Source organism: Triturus cristatus, chromosome 3_2, assembly GCF_964204655.1.
Source record: "Triturus cristatus chromosome 3_2, aTriCri1.1, whole genome shotgun sequence".
Classification (NCBI taxonomy): Eukaryota; Metazoa; Chordata; class Amphibia; order Caudata; family Salamandridae; genus Triturus; species Triturus cristatus.
This window is the reverse complement of record NC_140584.1, coordinates 690,022,405-690,044,658: the sequence shown is the minus strand read 5'-3', so window position 1 is coordinate 690,044,658 and position 22,254 is coordinate 690,022,405. Positions and strand designations below refer to the sequence as shown.

The 22,254-nt window shown below is 45.0% G+C and overlaps 1 protein-coding gene across 1 annotated transcript in view; it reads left to right on the top strand.

The window, feature by feature from the left end:
* Window positions 1-22,254, top strand: part of VPS8 (VPS8 subunit of CORVET complex) — a 1,789,524-nt gene that overhangs the window by 807,772 nt on the left and 959,498 nt on the right. The window contains exon 26 of the mRNA XM_085648738.1: window positions 15,325-15,444. Within this exon, the coding sequence (XP_085504864.1) occupies window positions 15,325-15,444 (120 nt within the window). The remainder of the gene's footprint in view (window positions 1-15,324; window positions 15,445-22,254) is intronic.

Sequence of the window (22,254 nt, the reverse complement as noted above, 5' to 3'; positions counted from 1 at the left end):
GATATCTGCCAGCCATCTTCTGATTGTCTAAGCCAACAGGGTCTACTTGAGTGCTCTCCGTGGGATCCGAACACTGTCAGTTTGTAGTCCTTTTATTTAGACTGACAAGAGCACCACATGTCTTTACAAAGTTCATGGCAGTTTTGCTGCTGAGATCAGAAGCTGATGTATTTTATACTGGAGACACGGATTAAAAAACATCATCAACAGACAGACAATGCTTTGTCATCAACATCCGGAAGTATTACGTGACTCCCACACAGAGACTGACTTTTATTAGGGCTATACTTGAAACAACCCTTATGAAGCCTTCCCTTCTCCAAAGAGTATTACTTATATTTGGGCTATGATTCTAATGCAGCTTATTCAATTCTGGATCTTGGCACTATAGATCTTGCACCAGTTTTTTTTATGTAAATATCTTTTTATTGTCAAACGTGTGTCTATTGGCAGTTTACATATACTGCGATACAGTTCAGACAGATGGTGCATACGAAGCACCTCAGTATGAAGAGTCCAGGGTTGATGTATGCTACTAGACACATATCCCAGCCTGTTCCCAGAGAGAAAAAGGATCTACAAGAACAAGTACAGATTCCATAATTATGAGGCGAGGAATAAGCGCATCCTAAAGGGGGAGATATATCTATAACCCATCTTTCTTTTGCGACAGGTGGTGTCTCTATGCCTTCCAGTGGGGAAGGTGCTCCCCCAGAGGTAGAACTCCCAAAAAAACAACATGTAAAGGAACAACATAACCCACCCCCCTTCCCTCCCCACCCATAAACTGGTGGCAGCTACCCAGCTCCAATGTATTTCGGAGTCATATCATGCACACAGTGATTAAAATTGAAGGAAATGCATGCCTCTGACAGAGGCGGGACATACTGCCAGTGGCAATCCCCTTGTGAGGAAAGTAACCAGTGGGCCCCATCGATATTCAAATTTTTTATAATCATCTCGGAATATATTAGCCATCCTTTCAAGACACCATAGCTTCCAGAGTCGAATGCCATAGTAAGATAGCGGGGGCCTCCTTCTTTTTCCAGTCCGCCACTATCGCTACCTTTGCCGCCCCAATGCATGTCCACCTAATAGCCATATCGGCCTTGGTTAGATATATGAGAGAGGGGTCACCGAGGCCCAGGAGAGTCTCTGCCACAGTGGTCGGGATAGGATACCCTAACATATCTTTGATTTGAGCGAGAATTTCCTCACAGAAGGGTCGAATGACAGGGCAGTCCCACCAAATATGTTGGAAGTCACCCAATAGGCCACACCCTCTCCAACGTGTCTGATGTGTTCGGGAATATTTTTTTGAGTTTAGCGGGATGCAGGTACCAGTCCATCATTGTTTTGAGATGTGCTTCCCGTAGCTCTGTGGAATGATTGAATTTCGTTATGTCTGGCCAGAGCCCCGAAAATTCCCTATCTTGAATGTCTCGTTGTAATATTCCTTCCCACATGGCCATATATCGTGGTCTCAGAGAATGTGCAGAGGTAAGTAGATGCGTGTATGAAAAGGAGATCACTCCTTTCATAGAGTCTACATTCTGTATATATGTTTCAAACTTCATGAGTGGGCGTGTGGCCGCTGCGTGGATATGAGGTGTGAGGGCCCAATGTTTCAATTGAATGTAGTGAAAATGCTCAGTCTGGGCTAAACCGTAATCCCTCATGCAGTTGTCAAAAGTAAGAAGACCAGAATTATGGAACAGATGGGTCAATGCCCTACACCCACCTTCCCTTCAGGTGTCAAAGGGTCCCTCTCGGAGAGCCGGGGGAAAAGCTGGGTTAAAATGAAGAGGCGTGTATGGTAATGTAAATATCTTTAATGCATTTTTAGGTCTCGCCTGACCCAGCGCATGCGCTGGTCTGGCGAGACTTTTTGTGAGGGCTCAAAAAATGCTACCATGGCCTGCCTAGAGCTACAGCGCATGTGCGCGCGCTTAGGAGCAGAGGCTGGCAAACCTCGTCATGCTCATTAAGCGCCCACGATCACTTTCACTTTCGCCCGCGATCACTTTTGCGGTGCCCCTTTGATGTTTTCGTTCAAAGAACATCAAACATCAAAGAACATGTTGTGTTAATGCTTTGCTGCGCCCGTTTGACTTACAATGTGCTTTCTCTTTCCACAAACTCGATGTTTGTGTTCCTTTATTTTGAGATGCGTTTAGTATTACTGTTTTGTGACTTAAAGAACATTAAGGAAATGTCACTGTGAAACTGGACAACGTTCACAGTGTTTTTCTGATCGCAGCGGCTGCTTCATGTCCGTTGCACCATTCAGGGAGTCCTTTCATTGGCGCTTTCATGAGGACATGATGTGGAAGCTGGAAGCTTTTGGCACATTCTCTTTAAAAGCACAGCATGTTGGCCGACTAGTTAATCGATTAGACCTATGTAGCGCTTTAGATCTCAAAGCGCTATGGTGGGTGCAGCAGTTACAACTCATGAAATATGGGGTGCAACTCACAAGGAGGGGGCAGATTTGAGTGCACATTGGCTGCAATCGAACTCTTAAGATGATGGGCTGTGTGTATCCATATCAGCACTCAGTCTTAGCTAAGTATCTTGTTTGTTTTGTTGTTGTGTTAATGCTTTGCTGCGCCCGTTTGACTTACAACGTGCTTTCTCTTTCCACAAACTCGATGTTTGTGTTCCTTTATTTTGAGATGCTTTTAGTATTACTGTCACACACACAACCACACACACAACCACAATCACACGCATAACCACACACACAACCACACACACAACCACATGCACAACCACACACACACACAACACACACACACAACCACACACGCACAACCACACACGCACAACCACACACATACACACAACCGCACACACACAACCACACACAACCACACACAACCACAACTACACCCACAACCACACACACACACACACACAACAACCACACACAATACCACACACAGCCACACACACAACCACACGTACAACCACACGTACAACCACACATACAACCACACATACAACCACACATACAACCACACACACAACCACACACACAAACACACACACAAACACACACAACCACAACCACACCCACAACCACACACACACAACCACACACACACAACCACACCCACAACCACACACACACACACACAACCACACCCACACACACATACACAACCACACACACACAACCACACACCCACACCCACACACACACACAACCACACACACAACCACACAACCACACACACACAACCACACACACAACCACACACAACCACACACAACCACACACACAACCACACACACACAACCACACATACAACCACACCCACACCCCCACACACACAACCACACCCACACACACAACCACACCCACACACACACACAACCACACACACACAACCACACACACAACCACACAACCACACACACACAACCACACACACAACCACACACAACCACACACACACAACCACACATACAACCACCCCCACACCCCCACACACACAACCACACCCACCCAACCACACCCACACAACCACACCCACACAACCACAACCACAACCACACACACAACCACACATACAACCACACCCACACCCCCACACACACAACCACACCCACACACACAACCACACCCACACATCCACACACACACACAACCACACACACACACACACACAAACACAACCACACACACAACCACACACACAACCACACACACAACCACACACACACACACACAACCACACACACACAACCACACACACAACCACACACACCACACCCACACACACACACAGCCACACATCCGCACCCGCACCCACAACTGCACTCACACCCACACCCACACAACCACACACACACACCACACACACACAACCACACACACACAACCACACAACCACACAACCACACACACACAACACCACACACGCACAACCACAACCACACACACAACCACACACAACCACACATCCACACACACACACCAACAACCACACCCACACACAACCACACACACACATAACCACACACACACACACAACCACACACACACACACACACACACACACACGCACACACACAACCACACACACACAACCACACACACACACACACAACCACACACACAACCACACCAAGCATTGGCATAGCCAATAGGTCTCGCCTTTGGGACCTTATAAGTGTTTAGCCACGCAACAGTTGATGGGGTTGCACCAATATATTGTGCTGCATAACTAAATACTTGAAAGGTCCCAAAAGCGAGACCTATTGGCTATGCCAATGCTTGTTACTTTATTCTCATGTGGAACAGAACCACATTTGGCATATATTAACAACAGTCCGTATCGGAGGAAGGATGTCCGATTTATTTCAATCGTATTTCTTCCTATTACCTTCTGACACAGTGTGCTGGGTTCACTCCCCTGCCCCCCGTGAACCTGTATCTCTGGAAGGCCAAAGTACCCAACAAGGATACCATGCAGCACTTGCCAACAACAAACCGATAGAACATCGCCATATCAGAAAACAGACAGTTGCCACAAGATATTTACATTTCAATATGAGCAATGCAAAACCAAAAAATACAAAACAAAATCACCCCCCCCCCCCCAAACTCTTTGTGGGCCTAATCTCAACCTACCCCCTACAACCTGCTTCTCTTGCGTGCCCCTTCTATCACCAATCAGTGGCTGCGGTACTCATAGTCAGCGACCTCATAAAAAGATCTTCACAAGTCTACCTAGTGTACGCCTCTATTCAATCCCAAGGCCTGCTTAAGTGGTTAGTAGCTCCTTGACTTGGCTGGGGTCCCCGCACATCTGGGCCCACGCAGCTCCAAGCAATAGCTTCCATCAATCACGCAGCTTTTCGTTCTCTCCAGCAGGCCGCCGCAGTGAAGCATAGTCGTGAGATGGCCTCCGTAGAATCCCCCCTATTGGGAATCGCTTCTAACGGAGCGCCTATAGGGGGTTACTACCGTTTAGACCCCCACGTCTTCTGCATCACATTCCTAAGGGCTTAGTACAGTAACAACTTTTCTGGTTCCAGCCGGTGGTCTAATGCTAATAATGGAATTCATCAAGAACTCCTAACCCATCTTTGGGCACCACATCCACCCAGTACTCAATCCCTGCATCTTCCCAGTCCCTTAAAGCTGCCTTTAAACTTGTACATTCCGGGATTGCCCAAATTGGTAGACTGAGTGAGTAGGGGTGTTCTGCATCCTGTTGTAGGAAAACCGTCTCCAGAAATATAAAGCCTTTCACAGAAATATAGTAGCCGTGTCCCAAGGGGGACAGTGTTTATAAGTCTGTTCAAGAGGGGTCGTCCTGCTAGGATATCCAGAATTCCCACACATTCGAGTGGTGGCGCACCATCTAACCATCGCATCAGTCACTGCAACTAAGCCGCAGTGTAATAATGCTCATAGTTGGGGGCACTGAGGCCACTCTCTTCCAAGGGGGGAAAATAACTTACTAAGAGCCACCCGTCGCCGACCGTCTCCCAATATCAAACTTGTCAAGACACCCCATAAATCTTTAAAGAAAGCCTTTCATATAACTAGTGGGATGGCTGTAAAGAAGTATGACAATCTAGGCAATACCAACATTTTGGTTATGGCTATCGTGCCCATGGCGACAGTGGCAGCCCGGGCCAGAAGGAAAGTGATTGAATGACGGATGCCACAGCATTCCCTAGATTCCCCTCCAGGAGGGGCATGAGCCTCGTAGTATACTTGCACCCCCAAGTAATTGATGGATTCGAACTGCCAGGCCAGTTCTGTGCGTGGTAGCACGTCTCTCTGATCATCAGGTATGAGCGTCAGAGGAAACAAGTAGGACATATCTAATATGGAGCCCCAACATCAACCCGCAGGTATCTAACACTTTCATAACCCCCGGCAGCACAGTGTGATCCGCCCTCAAATAAATCAGCGCTTCATCCGCATATAGGAATATGATCTGGGGATGTCCCAGTACCATGAGACCCCACTGTGGCGCATGGTCCTGCAGCATGCACACCAAGGATTCCATCGCCAGGTTTAACAATAATAACGATAGAGGGCAGCCCTGCCTTGTGCCTCAAGCCACTGAAATGGCTCTGATATCACTTCCCCCAGGAGTACCCAAGCAACTGGACCAGTATACAGCAACGCCACCCATCTAAGGAAGGGATATCCAAACTCCATGTGCATAAGAAACAGAATAAGATAAGGCAGACCTAAGGTGTCAAATGCCATTTCAATGTCCAGGGAGGCGGCAAACCTGCTGTCCCTAATGTGGAATAACCACCAAAGATTAATGAATGTGTTGCATCAAGGAATATAACCATTTTGGTCTGATTGCAGTAACGAGGGGACCACTGAAATCGGACGATTGGCCAGGATTTCGCCAAGAACCTTGTAGTCAATGTTTAAGAGGGACAGAGTGTAATAGGATGTCACTTTTAAAGGGTGACACCCAGGTTTAAGGAGGACAACCATCAGTTTTCCCCTGAAGGATCCGGTAAGGTCCCACCCTCTACCGCTGTCTCATATACCTTCAGTAACTGAGTGGCCAACTGGGCGCTGTAATTTGCATACAATTCAACCGAAAATCCGTCAGTGTTTGGTACCTTCCTGCGGGCTATCTGTGTTATCACCCTTTCACTTCTTCCAAAATAACAGGGCTATCCAAGTTTTGCTGATGCAGGAGACCAACCGGGGGAGTGTGCTTGCATGAAAAATATGCGGAGACCTCGTCCGATCCCAACTTTATGATTTCCCTATACAGACCACTATAATATTCCCACAATATTCCTCGAATGCCCCATTTATCTCAACCTTAGTGTTTACCACCCACCCTGTCCTCAGTCGGAGTTCAGTAATCAGGTATCTGTGGGTCTATGAACGTAAAAACCATACCAATAATTGGATGGCCTTGTCCCCATGCTCATGTATCGCTGTAGGTGGACCTTATAGTCAAAGTTGGATTACATTTCAACCAGTGTTCTGTGTTCCCTCTGCAAGGCCAACAGGGCTGCATACTTAATCTGGTCAGTCAGGCATTTCCTCTCCGCCCTCTCAACCACTCCGTACACCATACACTAAACACAACCCCTGTAAGACTACTTTTAACACATCCCATTCAGCCAGAGTGTCCGAGGCTGTCCCTTCATTGTCCTGAAAGTAGTGGTTTATGGGCTCAATAATTTGAGAACTGAACACCGCATAATCTAGCACAGTAGTGGGCAAGCTCCAAGTCTGGATTTTATACCTGGACCTACCCCACCCAAGTTAGCTCACCAAAGGATTGTGATCCGATATGGTACGTCCCAGATATTCTACTCATGTGTACTTTGCAACCAACTCCTGTGAGACCAAGATCATGTCAAGTCTAGATTGCAGCGCATGTACAGCCGATTAATGGGAGTACTCCTTATTGGTCGGATGCAAGAGTCGCCAGAGTTCCCCAACCTGCATATTGTGAGCCCAGGTATTCAGGTGTTGTGAGATGGTACAGGATTTTGCCCCCCGTAGGGGGTGGAGGGTGTAGATCTGTCCACCGCCAAATCTAGGACCCCATTATAGTCCCTGCACCAAAGTGTGGAATCTGCTGCGTCCGCCAACAGGGTGGGCGCCATGGTCAAAAAAGAAGCCCACCTTTTCTGCGGTTGCAACCCATCCAACACCACTCCAGCCACTGCAAAGCGACCCTCCAGACCTATTTTAGTGAGGGACATTGTAAATGGCACCCCATTTCCCCCGGGCCACCTATACCAACACTCCCCTTGCATAGCTCGAGTATGTCGTACCATATATGTTCATCACTTACTCAGGGTAGTGAGTTCCAGTGCTGTGAGGTGTGTCTCCTGGAGACACGAAAATGTACATTGGGCCTCCTTGAGTAAGCATAAATCATGTGTCGCTTAACATATGAGCCCATACCACTCACTTTCCATGTAAGAATTCGATATATATGTGCAATTCCATGGGCAAATAAACCTACATCTTCGGAATGGCCCCCAGTATGGAAGCCAAAGGAAATGTGCCAACACATGCAACCACACACACGCATACCCTATCACAAACTATATCTCCAACTCCCTTCCCTAGGCTGCCGCGCAACAGTGCAGCATTGTGTGACAAACCCTATAAAGTGTAAAAAACATAAATAGAAAAATGTCCTGCACATGGTGTGGGGTAGTGCCTGGTAACCATATTATGTCTCAAGAAGAACCATAGTGTCCTTTAGCGTCTCAACCAGTGTGGAACCCACCCCCACTCCGCTGCCACAGCATATCAAGGTCACAACAGTAAAATCTGGAGTCATTGCATCAACAGCATTCCCCTCCCCCCACAACCAAAAAAATGAAATGACAACAACAAAGTCATCAGAGGAGATCAGTTGTCATAGGGGTGACCTCTAGACCCTCCCTTAGTGTCTCTGCGATCTCGTCCGATAGGGAGCCCCCCAGTGAGTGTGTCTCTGAGGCATCAAAGGCACTAGTGCCGGTGGCCTAGCCAGGGGATCCCACTTGCACCAGTTCAGCCACCACTTGAGCTTTCTCCTTCACTTCCTGTTCCCGGGAAGGGCGGGAGCAGGACTTGTGGGCTGATCAGCTGCGTTTACTTGCCAGTATCCTACCCTCCTCTGTGTCCGTGTGGTCTGATGTAGAATGTTTCCCTTTAGATTCCAACCAATCCCAGGCCTCATGAGCAGATTGCAAAATAAGCATCTTGTCACCATCCATAACCTTGATTTTAGCCAGAAAAATAGGCATATATTTAAGCCTCATCTGCCTGAGTCGGAACGTCACTGCATAGTAAGACGCCTTTCGTTTTTGAACATCAGCCCTGTAGTGCGGAAATATCGTAACCGCCTGGTTTTCAACCCATCATGGACAATTAGTGCGACCAAACTATAGGTTATTATCGCGGTCTCGATAATTGAACAGGCGGGTCACCACCATGCATGTGTGCGCACCAGGTAGGAGGGGCAGGGCTGGCATACAATTTTCCTGTTCCACTGAAAGGAAGGTGGAGGTTTTGCCCCTGAGAACTGTTTGTGCCAGCCATTGCTCCAGATTCAAATCTATGCTTGTTATGTTATGTTAATGTCATTTGTAATGCGCTCGAATCACCCCAAAGGGTATCTCGGCGCAACCAGGCGACAGGGCAGTAGGCGCAACTAGCTCAGAACAAAATTGTCTTTAAGTAATTTCCTAAAACAAACATGATCCGCACAGCTCCTGATGTTGATTGGCAGCTTGTTCCAATATAAAAGAGCCAAATGAGAAAAGAACCTGGTGTTCAAACAGGCCCTCTTAGCACGAGGAATGATTAACAGTGCTTTATTACTTTATCTCAAAACTCTTGGCAGTCAATGCTAAGTTTGGTGCCTAAATAAGCAGGGCCTGTACCAGGTAAGGCTTTATGTGTAAGATAGCACAATTTAAAAATGATTCTCTTCTGTACTGGAAACCAGTGCAAGGTCTGAAGAAGGGGGTCGGAGGCGGCCCCAGTTGGCAAATTGCAAATGAGGCAACCCGTGGTGTTCTGCACCACCTGTAATTTTTGATAGCATCATCTTGTTTGCTGAAGCCAGCAACATGTTGCAGTCATTCGAACGACTAATCACAAGGGCCTGGACAACCGTTTTCCTTGCAGAAGGGGGAATGAAGCTAAGGGCTCTTCTCAACAAGTGCATGATATGGAAACAGGAACCTGAAGTAGACATCACCTACCCTTTGATGGTAAGAGGTTGGTCCAGGCGAACACCCAAGTTCTTAACCACCCACTTTGGTGCGGGAGCAATTCCAAGTTCAGCTGACCACCAGTCAGAAGTCAATATTCAGTTCATGCTAGGCCAACCTCTGTTTCAAATTTTGTTACGTATTATCACATTAGTGTCCGTTTCAGTACAACCATGGCTTCCTCCATGGTCTCTCCAGGGGTGTCACTGTGCTTACATCTGCCAGGTGCCTACATAGTCATCTTTACATACTCTTGCTAAGCACTACTTTCTCGCACCTCAGGCATTCATTGATGGGTACATTGACCATTAACAGGTACTACTCTTTCCCACCTCCCAGGCAGGTACAGTTTCTGGAATCATTCATAAGATAAGGAATCTTCATCATATTTCCACTGATTCATCACTGCCCTCCATTTTGCCCTGGGGAAAAAAAGATCACATGGTATGCAAACATGATATGTGCTGTGTTTGTCCCTATGGTTGTCCTTTTAGGGCCTCTCTGCACACCTCCGTGAGGTGTAAAAATAAGTTCAGCGACTATTGTCAACCCACCATTTGCCTCCTAATATACCCAATTATCATCATGTCTGGAGGCAAAGCTCTGTCTGGAGCTGAGTAGTGCCACATGGCCTCACTGGAGAGCTCTTTCCCAGTAGAAGCTGCTCCAAACTGGTCTGAAGCATGGAAGGACACTTCCCAAGCTGAGGAAAATTATTTAGCCTCCAGATATATTGTTACTGAAGGTACGTGTTTGAGGCATGTGTGCTGTTAGATACACATGCTTTGCATACTCCTGCCATCTAGTGTTGGGTCCGGATGTTTGCAAGTTGTTTGTCTACGAAGATGTTTTTTCCAGTCAAGAGGTAAGGTAACTCCTCCTTTCAGTGATATTGCGCACGTGCCTCAACTAGATTGTTTTCTTTCCGCAATCGGGTTTGGATGTGGTTTGCGGTGCTCCGGTTACAACCGTCCTTTGGGTTCCCCTCAGTGCACAATCCACTGTACCCTCGACGGTATTGTTCTTGTACGCATTTCACTATTCTCCGTGTATCGAATAGATTAGAAAACTCCAGATATTCGGTTGAGAAGACATCATGGGCGTCCTTTGGGCCTAGCTACATCAGTTGACTTCTACTCAGTTCCATACTAGCCTGTCTTCTGCCGATGGAACGGACACAATTTCAATTTTGTCCTCTGTGCCACTCTAAGTACCCGTACACCAACCAGCATAAAGTCTGCAACTTGTGCCTCTCACCGGAGCACAAAGAAGAAGATTGCAACGCTTGTCGATCGTTCTGATCGAAAAAGACTTTGCGGGATCCACAAAGAGACCTGCAATGACAAAACATTGAACACACTCAGGATATCTTTGGGGAAGATACCGAACATGAAGATATGGAAGCGGCGGAAGAGGAGGAAGCCTTCTCTATCCCAGAATCAGATTCTCAGCTGGAAATTGTGTTGGAGTCAGAAGACGTTCCACCAGGACAGGGTGCCGTGAGTAACAAAGACTACATTTGACCTTCTCCATCAATTGGGGTTTCCGGTCAATACGCAAAAGTCTTATCTTCAACCTTCACAAATGCAGTCCTATCTGGGAGCAACTCTAAACACTCACACAGCTTTAGCCTCTCCCAATCCAGCCAGAATTCAAAATATTCAAACTCTGTTACTACAGTTTCAGACCACCCAATACTTAACAGTCAAAACTGCTAGGAATGATGGGATCACAGGGTCAATTAACAGATCTAGTGTTGGTAGACAGCCACACCCTTTGCTTTCTGCTGTGGTGAAAGCACCAAACTCATCAAAAGGGCAGTCCATCAACCGTGTTCCACTAATCGTACTAACAGCAGACGCATCTCAGGTTGGGGTGCCCATATACAGAATCTAACAATTCAGGGACTGTGGGACAACAAGCACAAAAGTCTCCACATCCGCTATCTAGAGCTTCTAGCTGTGTATCGAACACTAAAAGCTTTTCAGCCTCACCTCATAGGGAAAGTTGTCCTAGTCCGAACGGACAATATGACAGCCATGTACTATGTACAAAAACAGGGGGAGACACACTCTTTGCAACTATCACGCCTCTCAGTCCATTTGGCGTTGGGTAATTCATCACAGAATTCATCTTCTGGCAGAACACCTCCCATAAATTGCCGACCTCCTCAGTAGGATGCAGCAACAAATAGACTTCATCCCTGGGTTCTCCTTCATACTTCCAAAAATGGGGATTCACACAAATAGATCTGTTCGCAACAGTGGACAACTTAATATGCCCAAAACTCGCCACAAGGTTAACACACCCTCTATTCAAAGGCAATGCCCTATGGATGAATTGGTCAGGGATATTTGCTTATGGTTTTCCGCCTCTCCTTCTCCTTCCGTTTCTGGTTCGGAAGCTCAGGCAAACATCACTCACACTGATTTTAGCGGCTCCCACATGGGCCTGTCAACGGTGGTTTACCACACTCTTGGAACTATCAGTGGTTCCACATCAAAAGCTGCACCTCAATTCCAGCCTTCTCACTCAGAACCATGGAGAAATGAGACACCCAAACCCCAAGGAGCTCAACCTAGCGATTTGGCTCCTTAAGTCATAGTTTGGATACTTAAATTTTCCGCCAGATAGTATGACAATTCTTAAAGAGGCAATAAAGCCTACCACCAGAGCATGTTATGCGGTGAAATGGAAAAGATTTGTTTCAGTTTGTAAAACAACATTATTGATCCACTAGATGTATATATTCAAAATATTATTTACTTTTTACATCTATAGCGAGCTGGCTTAGCCTATACATCCATTCAATTGCACTTTGCAGCAGTAGCCGCATGTTTGCAAAACTGACAACACTTTCCTTTGTTCAAGGTTCCAGTAATCAAAGCCTTTATGGAAGGCCTTAAAAGAGTGATACCACCCAGAGTACCACCTGCACCAGTTTGGAATATTAACATTGTTCTTAAAAGACTCGTGGGTCCACATTTTGAGCCATTGTACAATTGTCCAGTTTCTTTCATCAAAGGTTACCTTCCTGATTGCTATCACTTCATTAAGGAGAGTTGGTGAGCTACAGTCATTAACCTTAGAAAAACCCTTCTTTCAACTTCAAAAGTGTTTTCTGCTTATCATATTAACCAATCAGTTGATTTACCCGTGTTTTTTTCCTCAACCTGATTCGGTGGCAGAAAGTGCTCTTCACACACTTAGGGCCATATGTAGGTAGCATACAAGTTACCACTTCTTAAATACCGAACTTTACCGATTCGGTATTTAAGAAGTGGTAACTCGTATGTAGGTAATCATTCGGTAAATATTACCGAATCGGAGAAATTCGGTAATTACCGAATCGGTATTTACCGATAAGGTAATGGGGCATACCTTGCCATTGATTCCAATGGGAAGGTATGCCTCATTACCGAATCGGTAAATACCGATTCGGTAATGGGGGGAGTACATTCAAGGGTGGCAGGGTGTCACGTTGACACCCTGTTGCACCCCTGATTCCTGCATGTGTGCACATGTGGCGCACATACATGCCCTAAGGGCATGTATGTCTGCCACATGGCACTGTTAGTCCAGCAAAATATTGCTTTTTGCAATGAATCCGGTATTTAGTACCAACATATATTTGGTGCTAAATTCCGAATTATTTTCCCTACACATCACTCATTTGAGTGTCACCTACATCTCATTTCAGGATTCGGTATTTATCGAATCGGTAAAATTACCGATTCGGTAATTTTACCGATTCGGTAAATTACCGAATCCTGAAATGTTCCCCCTACATAGCAAAAGCCTAAATACCGGTCGGTAACGGGATATTTACCGAAAATCGTCCGTTACCGACCGGTATTAGGCTACCTACATATGGCCCCAAATGTCAGAAGAGCGTTATTATACTATATTGAGAGGACAAAAGATTTTCGTAAAACAAAGCTACTGTTTGTTGCATTTGATACACCTCACAAAGGCAATCCTATCTCTAAATCTGGTATTTCGAGATGGATTGTTGAATGTATTCAAACTTGCTATGCTAAAGCTAAAAGAACTGTGTCTATATCTCATAGAACACATTCCACTCGTAAAATAGAAGCGTCTATGGCCTTTTTAGGTAATATTCCCATAGCTGATATTTGTACAGCAGCAACATTGTCCACACCACACACATTTACTAAACATTGTTGTGTGGATGTGTTAGCATGTCAACAAGCCAATGTAGGACAAGCAGTGCTAAACTGCAAAACCTACCGATTAGCCACCGCTTTGGGAGGATATTGCAAAACATGAGTATCTACAGCACACCTGCTTCGAACGGATTGTGTTACCCTGTAAGCATCTGATTTTGGCATGTAGAGCTGTAGATTTACCTGCGCCTTCCCACCTCCCCGGGCACCTGAAGTTGTTGCAGTTCTCATTATTTAATGTACATTTACATTTACAGTACATACACATGGACATCTTTATTCTTCACTTACTCCATTCTCACCCTCTTGTGGGAAATCAATCTAACAATTGAGTCGATGCCCATGCGCAATTTCACCGAAAGTAGTAATCACCTTACCTCGTGACTGGAAAAGACTTCTTCGAAGAAAAGCAACTTACAAACATCTGGACCCAACACTAGATGGAAGGAGTATGCAAAGCATGTGAATCTACATGCCAAGAGCAGATGCTTACGGGGTAAGTAACATAATCCTTTCCATATATATAGTGTACGTAGTTGTGGAGCCAATGAGTGCTGTGTGATGCCCCTGTTTTGTGTTTATTTACTCTGCAGAAGGGTTCTCATTTTCTGAAAAGTCATGGATCATTGATGGATTTCTCTTATGATTGCTAATGTTTCGAAATGCAGGCACCATATCTAGGGTAGTTATTTTTATTGGAGTCTGCCATAAATATTAGTGAAAACTAGCATCTTCACAAGGTACACAAAGAGTAAAATTATCCACTCTAAAGTGTATATTTGTGAAATGCATAGCGCACCTCTGGTGGAACCCCTCGGCTCTCATGCTAATTGTTTCGTTTCTTAAAATGCACTAGACAGCAAGTAGTCCTTGTTCTCTAGGCTAGGGATATTATGGCTGTTACTGAATGTGAAACTACAGACCTACAAGAGATCAGTTTTAAATTTAAGTAGTTCACACCTGTTGGCATTCTGCTCAGCATGACTGGTTTGCATAGGTTACATTTTAACCTATTGGACTATTACACAATACTGTCCCATAATACCAACTTAATGTCAATCCTAACCAACCCACAAGTACCTCTTACCTACAAAGCCATCATTCAGACTGTGCAACAATATGCTCACAGATTCCAATCAAACGCCATTCCATGTCATTGAGTTGAAATTCCACCTAAAGTAGCAACAGGAATATATATGCTCATCTAAACTGGAAAATCTGTCTCAAAAGGGATTGCTGTTCTTGCAATTATTGCTGATTCTTGAACACTGCTATGTTTATATGTACATATATATTTAAATTTAGAAAAAAAATATTGTTTTATGAATGGAGTTCAGTTTAGTGTTCTTTGAAGGGTAAATAATTACGTTTCATTATGTTTCATAACGAAAATATTTCTTCAAAGGTGTTCGAGTTTCTGATTCGTCTTCACTCACCAGAAGCATTGCCCAATGAAGAAGTGTACCCTTATGTGAGGACCCTACTGCATTTTGACACCAGGGAATTTTTGAATGTGCTAGCTTTGGTAAGACTATGCTATGTCTGTTACTATTTTGATAATATATATGATAAGACACGGGTAGCTGACTTTTGTTATGAACTGAGCAAGAAATAATTCCTATAAATGAGAAATGACTTCTTTTTCTGAAAGGTCAAAAATTCTCATCTAAGTTGGATTTTCAATTTGTTTTCTAACTGGGACATTAATCATGTAGGACCAAAATATTGCGTGCTTCATCCTGTTATGTTAAAACAATTTCCCAGCATTTCCCAGGTGCAACATGACTGCAAGCAACAGCAAAGGTGCATTGATGTGCAAAATGATCTTGAAATGCTGAAACCTCAACATACATCTATGCAGTGGTTCCCAAACGTTTTTGACCCGCGGTTCCCTTGACCTATTGTCCGTTGGCTGCGGCTCCCCGTTATGTTACTTTTTTTGGCAGGTGAGATGATGTAAGCCCGGCCGCGGGAGAACTTCCATTTTTCTCCCTGAAAATAATTGGGATGAAGGTATTAAATCAATGAGGTAACTAAATAAAAATGTAACAGTTGTTTAATAAAAAACTTTAATTGGTTAAGTCAGAAACAATGCTCTTCAGCACTGTGGTCTGCATAAGAAATTGCAAAAAAACAACTGTTTTAAAAAATTGCCTTTAGAGGGGATCACGCCTGGGAATCAAGTAGCAGGGAGAAGGGCGAGGGCTGTTAAGTACTGGGGCATTTTTCAACACCAAGATAAGGAACAAGTTGTGCAGTTAATGTATGGCCCTGCTATTAACCCACTATCCACACAAATAGACCACTGGATTGGACTGCCGCTGTCCGTTGCCGGACGAATTACAATTATAACAAGCATTGGCATAACCAATAGGTCTCACCTTTGGGACCTTATAAGTGTTTAGCCATGCAATAGTTGGTGTTGTTGCACCAAGGATATTGTGCTGCATAACCAAATACTTATAAGTGCCCAAATGCGAGACCTATTGGCTATGCCAGTGGTTGTCTTACTTACCCGACAACTTTGATTGAAACAAAGACCGACCTCTAGAATGACTCCAGTGGCTTCTGGAGCGGGACTTAGGCAAATGTGTAGAACAGCGGATGGGCTATATATGTGGCCAGGAAAGAGAAGTTCTACATGTCTAGTGGACATGCCCATGGCTAGCAATTTTTTCAAAGTGATCCTCATCCACACTAAGGGTGTTTTCTCTTCCTTCTTAAGTTTTTTCTTGTTTGTGTAAATGTGTGTTAAGCTCACTCATGTCTAGCTACAGAAGTTTGGTAAGCTCAATGTTTGAGTGTTTCGGAGTTTGGAAATTTAATACAATATTGTTGGAAAAAAGTAAAAATAAATAAACTCAGGTCATCTAACGATGCAGGTAATGGTGGGAGGCCTCAGTGCAGGCATTTGCCTCTCCTGAGTCTTGGCAGAGATACACGGCGATCCAAAGAATTTTGATGCAAAAAGCCAACCACAAGAAAGCGCCCATAGGGGGCTTCATGTAAATACCTCAAGATTCCTTATGGCAAGGCCCCGGGACAAAAGCGTACTGTTCCTTGTTATTACCAAGGGCAGTTGGAAGGCTGAGCAATTGGGGGCATGCTTGATAACGCCCCACTCTTTACAGGGGCTCTTTTCCTAGGCTGTGGGGTGCAGATGTGGAGTGAACCCCCAAAAGGTTCAGCACTGGAATGGATGTTGTGTATTCCTGGTCCTTATTGGCTAATCAGGCAGGCAGCCAGCTTAGGTCAGATGCTGCCTGCCCTTGGATCCCCCCAAATGAACTTGTAACACAAGTTTCTCCAGACAAACTGGCCAGTGCTCTGTGAACCGTATTCCACTAACAGTAGTTATTAGAATATATTTGTGTGTTAGTAGCACGTTCCAGCGGACGCCATTGTAACCAGATATAGAGTCAACATGATCTGCAGGCTACAAAGTGGTGCAGTAGTAACATAAAACTGTGAGGACTACAGAACCGGGCATGCCGGGGGCTGAGCTTCCTTACGACCCGGAAGTTGTTTTTAGGTTTGCGCGCGGACAGGAGGCTCCTAAAAAAGTGTGCATAGTTCCTGGTGTTTCTGTTTTCCACGGTTTGTCCGAGGGTAAGTTGAACATATGGAAGCGAACCTTCACTTAAGCAAAACGAACAGATTTCCTTTCGGGGCCATGGAGAAGCGTCCCACAGAGTGGAAATGAAAAGTTATGCTGAAGTGTGACTCGGAGCCTGCCGGTCCGGCTTTAAAATTCACGGCTGTTGCGAGCTCCATTGGGTGGGGATAATCTTTAAATATGAGAGGCACCCTGAGAGCAGGTATCGCGTGAGGCGGGTGACAGACCAGCATGTGTAAATAACAAGCCACTGTTGACGTCGATTCATGACATCCACTTTTCTGTTCGTTAAGCCATTCTGCCTCCTAGGAAGTTAAGCTGCTCATGAATATTGAACAGCAGCTCCAATTCAGGTTAAGTCCCGCATTTGTGAGAGCGCACATAGTGCCGGCTGTGTTTTGTAGCGCTGACGTGGCAGCTCTCAGAGGCACTTGTGTTCAGTGGAGGCAAAAGTGAAAGTGTTTCCCTTGCGGGAGCGAGCAGCGCCAGGAGCGATAATTGCTTACATTTGGCGCCAAAGCTTGCTCCCGCAAGGGAATCGCCAAACGTGCAGGCGTTGCCATTGAAAGCAATGCAACGCGTGCACGTTTTTGGGGACAAAAGCGGATCGATTGCAAGAGGTCCTCCCCCTATGCAGCGCATGCGCGCTGTGTAGGCGAGACCTAAAAATTGTGGTTCTTCTCCGGTTTCTTTATCTTTTTCTAAATATTTCTATCCCACTCACCAATTCATTCTTTGCCACATTACGCGGTCTGCTGTTAAGACTTGTTTGGGCTGGGAAACACCTGTGCGTCAGTTGGTACACTTTAATACTCCCATATGAGAGAGACGTGTTTTGTGTACCTCACCTATACGTGTATTATTTGGCTTGGCAGCCCTGTGTCAGTATGCCTTCCATTGGTGTCACCCAGATGCCAGGCTTCCTTATGCCAAACCCAAGATAGGTCAGGCCACTCCAACTTCTTTACCCCCCGGGGAATCCCCCTTGATCTCAGAGAGATGTAATGTAATGTAGTGTAAGGAGATTTCTAAAGCGCATGGCTGCCCTTGAGCGTCCCAGCGCTGGAAGATGCGACAGCGAGTTCAACCGGAGGCGAAGCAGAAGGTTATGGGAACAGCCATGTCTTTAGTGCCTTTCGAAATGGAAGCAGATTGTGTTGAGCCCGGAGGTCAGGCGGAAGGGAATTCCAAAGCTTGGACGCATGAACGGAAAAACGTCGACCTCCTGAACGAGCCTTCCTTATCTTAGGCGTTTGAATCAGATTGGCATACGAGGATCGGAGGATTCTGGTAGTGGTATAAGGGATCACAAGGTCCTTTAATATTGACGGCGCTTTACCCAGATTCAAACCATATCCACCACATGTTGAGCATGGCAGAAACCTCAGCGTACCTTAGGTAGCCTGGTGCTCTCTTCGCCCGCTTTAACACTATCAGACAATCCCTGGTTTCCCATCACATGCGAAACCCTAGTCAAAAGCACTATGGCAAGATATGGACTCCACACGTTTGGGGACCTCTTTCCAGATGGACATGCTCTTATCTACTCTAAAGATACCCATTTCACTACAGCTACCGTCATGAGCTGCTTTATATTGTACATAGTGTCCTAAGATCCACCATACCAACATACCCATTAGCCCCAGACAAATTCCTTCCTTTGACCTTAGTAATCAACGATATCGACGCGGGGAGGCTGGCCTCGAGGCTAGTGTAGGCCTACTACCTGAGTAAGATGCAAAACTCAGGGCCCACTGGGAAGGAGATTTATGTCATCCACTAATGGATAAGATATTGGCTGCCTGTTGTTCGCAGACCCGATAGCTCTCACCTAATTACTGTCACAAACGTATCTACTTAACATTTTTGCAGTGAGCCTATGTTGCCCCAAGTTGCCCCAAGTGATCAACATAGATACGACCACACACAATCTGCCGAATGCCCCAAGTGTCATATCACAGGTGCAGACTTCATACACATGTGGTGGTCTTGTAAGCACATTGCAGATAAGTGGGGTGAGGTTTTCTTCCGCTTAGCCCAGATGATGGACATTCATCTTGACTCCAGTTCGTTCCTTCGCCTGCTAAGCTATGTGCAGGATCTCCCGAAAAGCATCAGATGGTTTACCGCAATGGCCTTACTGTTGGCCGAACATGAGATTGATTTACATTGGGGTGGGAAACACCCATCCATGGTCACACACTAGCTAAACAGCATAACCTAGGTGTGCTACCAACAGCAAACTGTTCGCTTCCCTCCAGCCCCCAATGTCTATGCCAAAGGATATATGGCAACCCCTCCTCGATTATTTACTTTTGACAACTGAAGCTTTTCAGACCTCACATGCTGATGAGACACATCTTACTCTCTCTGCAACCCAATCTACCAGCTCCTCCCCACAGGATCCTTACGGATGTCATATTCACGTCTGCTCCACCACCTTTGAAGAGGACCCCCCTCCACTTTGCCCCTCTCTTCTTGACTAGACCACTGGCTCCTATGCACATTTATACCTGCATTATGGTTGTTTGTATTATGCCACTCACTATGTTGGATATGGAGAAACTTGGTTTTGTATTGTTCCTGTTGTTTCAATGCTTCTTTAACAGCTTGATTGATCACAGCACCAACACACAGTGCTCTGATATTGTATGGGTATCTTTTGCACTTTATTGTATGTTATAACATTCTCCTTTCCTGGATATCCTATTGTATTGCCATCTGTGCCCTTCCTCAGTGGCTACACTCTCAGATTTTCATTACTATGGGCTTTTGTGCTGCTCTATCCACCACTGACACTGGTTTAACCATTGTGTGATGATATGGTGCCTTCTATGTATATGAATCAAAAGAATCTATAAATATATTCCAAAAATAAAAAGGCGAGAAAACAAAGGAAGGAAACTACATTCCATAGGTAAAAGGGCAGTACATTCAAAGTCTTTGGTGTTTCCAAAGAGCACAGTAACCTTGGCAGGTGAACAGTCCTGTTTATGCGTACTTACACTGCAGAAATCCTGCTGGCGAACAAGCATTTGCTTTCTTTTAATCATCTTTTTTTATTTGTAACACATGTAACAAATAACAAAAATCTAGTCAGGTGCTGATCTAAAGTGAAGACGCCTCTATATCTGTCACTGGCCTACCATGATGTAACTTTACCTCTCAAAGATGGTGGTGGTACTGCAGACCCTTATCAAGTGTCAGGTCTGTCACCATATTGGTGGAATTTGCGTATGAAAGACCACAATGAAACCCCAGGTAAATTAGGGAGCCATAATAGTTGGTCACTGACAGGGTATCCCCATTTTGGGGTTACATTTCTAGTGTCCACATCGGTGGTGGAAAAAACACCATCCAAAATGGATATTAGTCGAATTTTCATCAAAGATGCTCCTTCCTTGGTGGAGACAGCTACTTTGAGTGAGAAACCTCCCTCGCTACTAGGGAAGATTTAAAAATGCAACAAACGTTCTGCCACCAGTGTGCTCCACGTATATTTAGCATTCTGGCAAACAGAAAGCTTGCTGTGGATGAACTGTACATTAGCCTGAAGCACTATATTATGAGATAATGATATGCTTTTGTTTTAACCATTTGAGTTATTTCCCTCATATTAGAATTAGAGATTTTATTTTGCAAAATATATGTATTTATGGAAAATGGCAAATGTGTTATTTACCAAAAGTGAAATTTTTTATTTTCATAAACTGACAAGCTTTTGTGTGGGGTGACAGGCCCGACTTCCAAAATATATATTGAAAGTTGACATTAGAGTGATAGTTAATGTGGCGCTTGGAGCAATGTGTTTATAATAATATTTGTTTGGTGCATGAGAGCCTTTACTATAGTGGAAGTTATGTGATGACTCATACTAAGGCATTTATTATCTGTTTTAGGGAAGCTTTTTTGACATCATAGGGCCCGATTTATATATTGGCGGTATGTATACTCCATCTCAATTGCGACGGAGTACACATGCCACCAATATGAGGGTCCACTGGCTCAATTAAAATGCGTGCAGACATTCAGTTTGGCTACGACAGAGACTACTTTGTTTCTGCCATGACCAAACTTCTCTGATGGCCCTAGGGATTAAAGGCCATCAGAGAAATGACTACATATCAGCCCTCCCTCTCACAATTGATGGGCGGACATGTAGTTATTATTTATGTTTCTTACCGCCAGGTAAAACCTGGCTGTAAGTAACAGTATAACATTTATAATGCTTCCTCCATCATGGGAGAAGATTTCTTTGGTGAGAGGGGCATGACTTTATAACTTTTCAAAAAGAAAATCCCGTTTCGGATTGAAAAGCAGAATACTGCTTGCTTCAGCACTGCATTCTTCCAATGCAGCCGTGTAGCAAACAGTAAAATGCCTTAACAGAAACCACAGTTACGGCGGTTCCTTTCTTTGCTTTTATAAATGACCACAAGCTAGGCTGTCATTTATAAATCTGGCGGGCGTAGTAGTCGCGGTCTGGCGAATGTAAAGCCCTACCTTAGGCCAAAGGAGAATATTCCATCCGCCAGGAAATAATTTAAGCCCGTAGTCTTCATCCCTTAGATGGATGTATCCTAAACTATACATTTGTGTTCGACAGACCCAAAACGAGTCTTACACCAACAAGCGTGAAACGTTTGGTGTTAATGAGAGTACCCTGTCCGTGGGCGCTTGCAGCAGCTGCTACTAAGTTCAGGTGAGTTGGCTGCACTC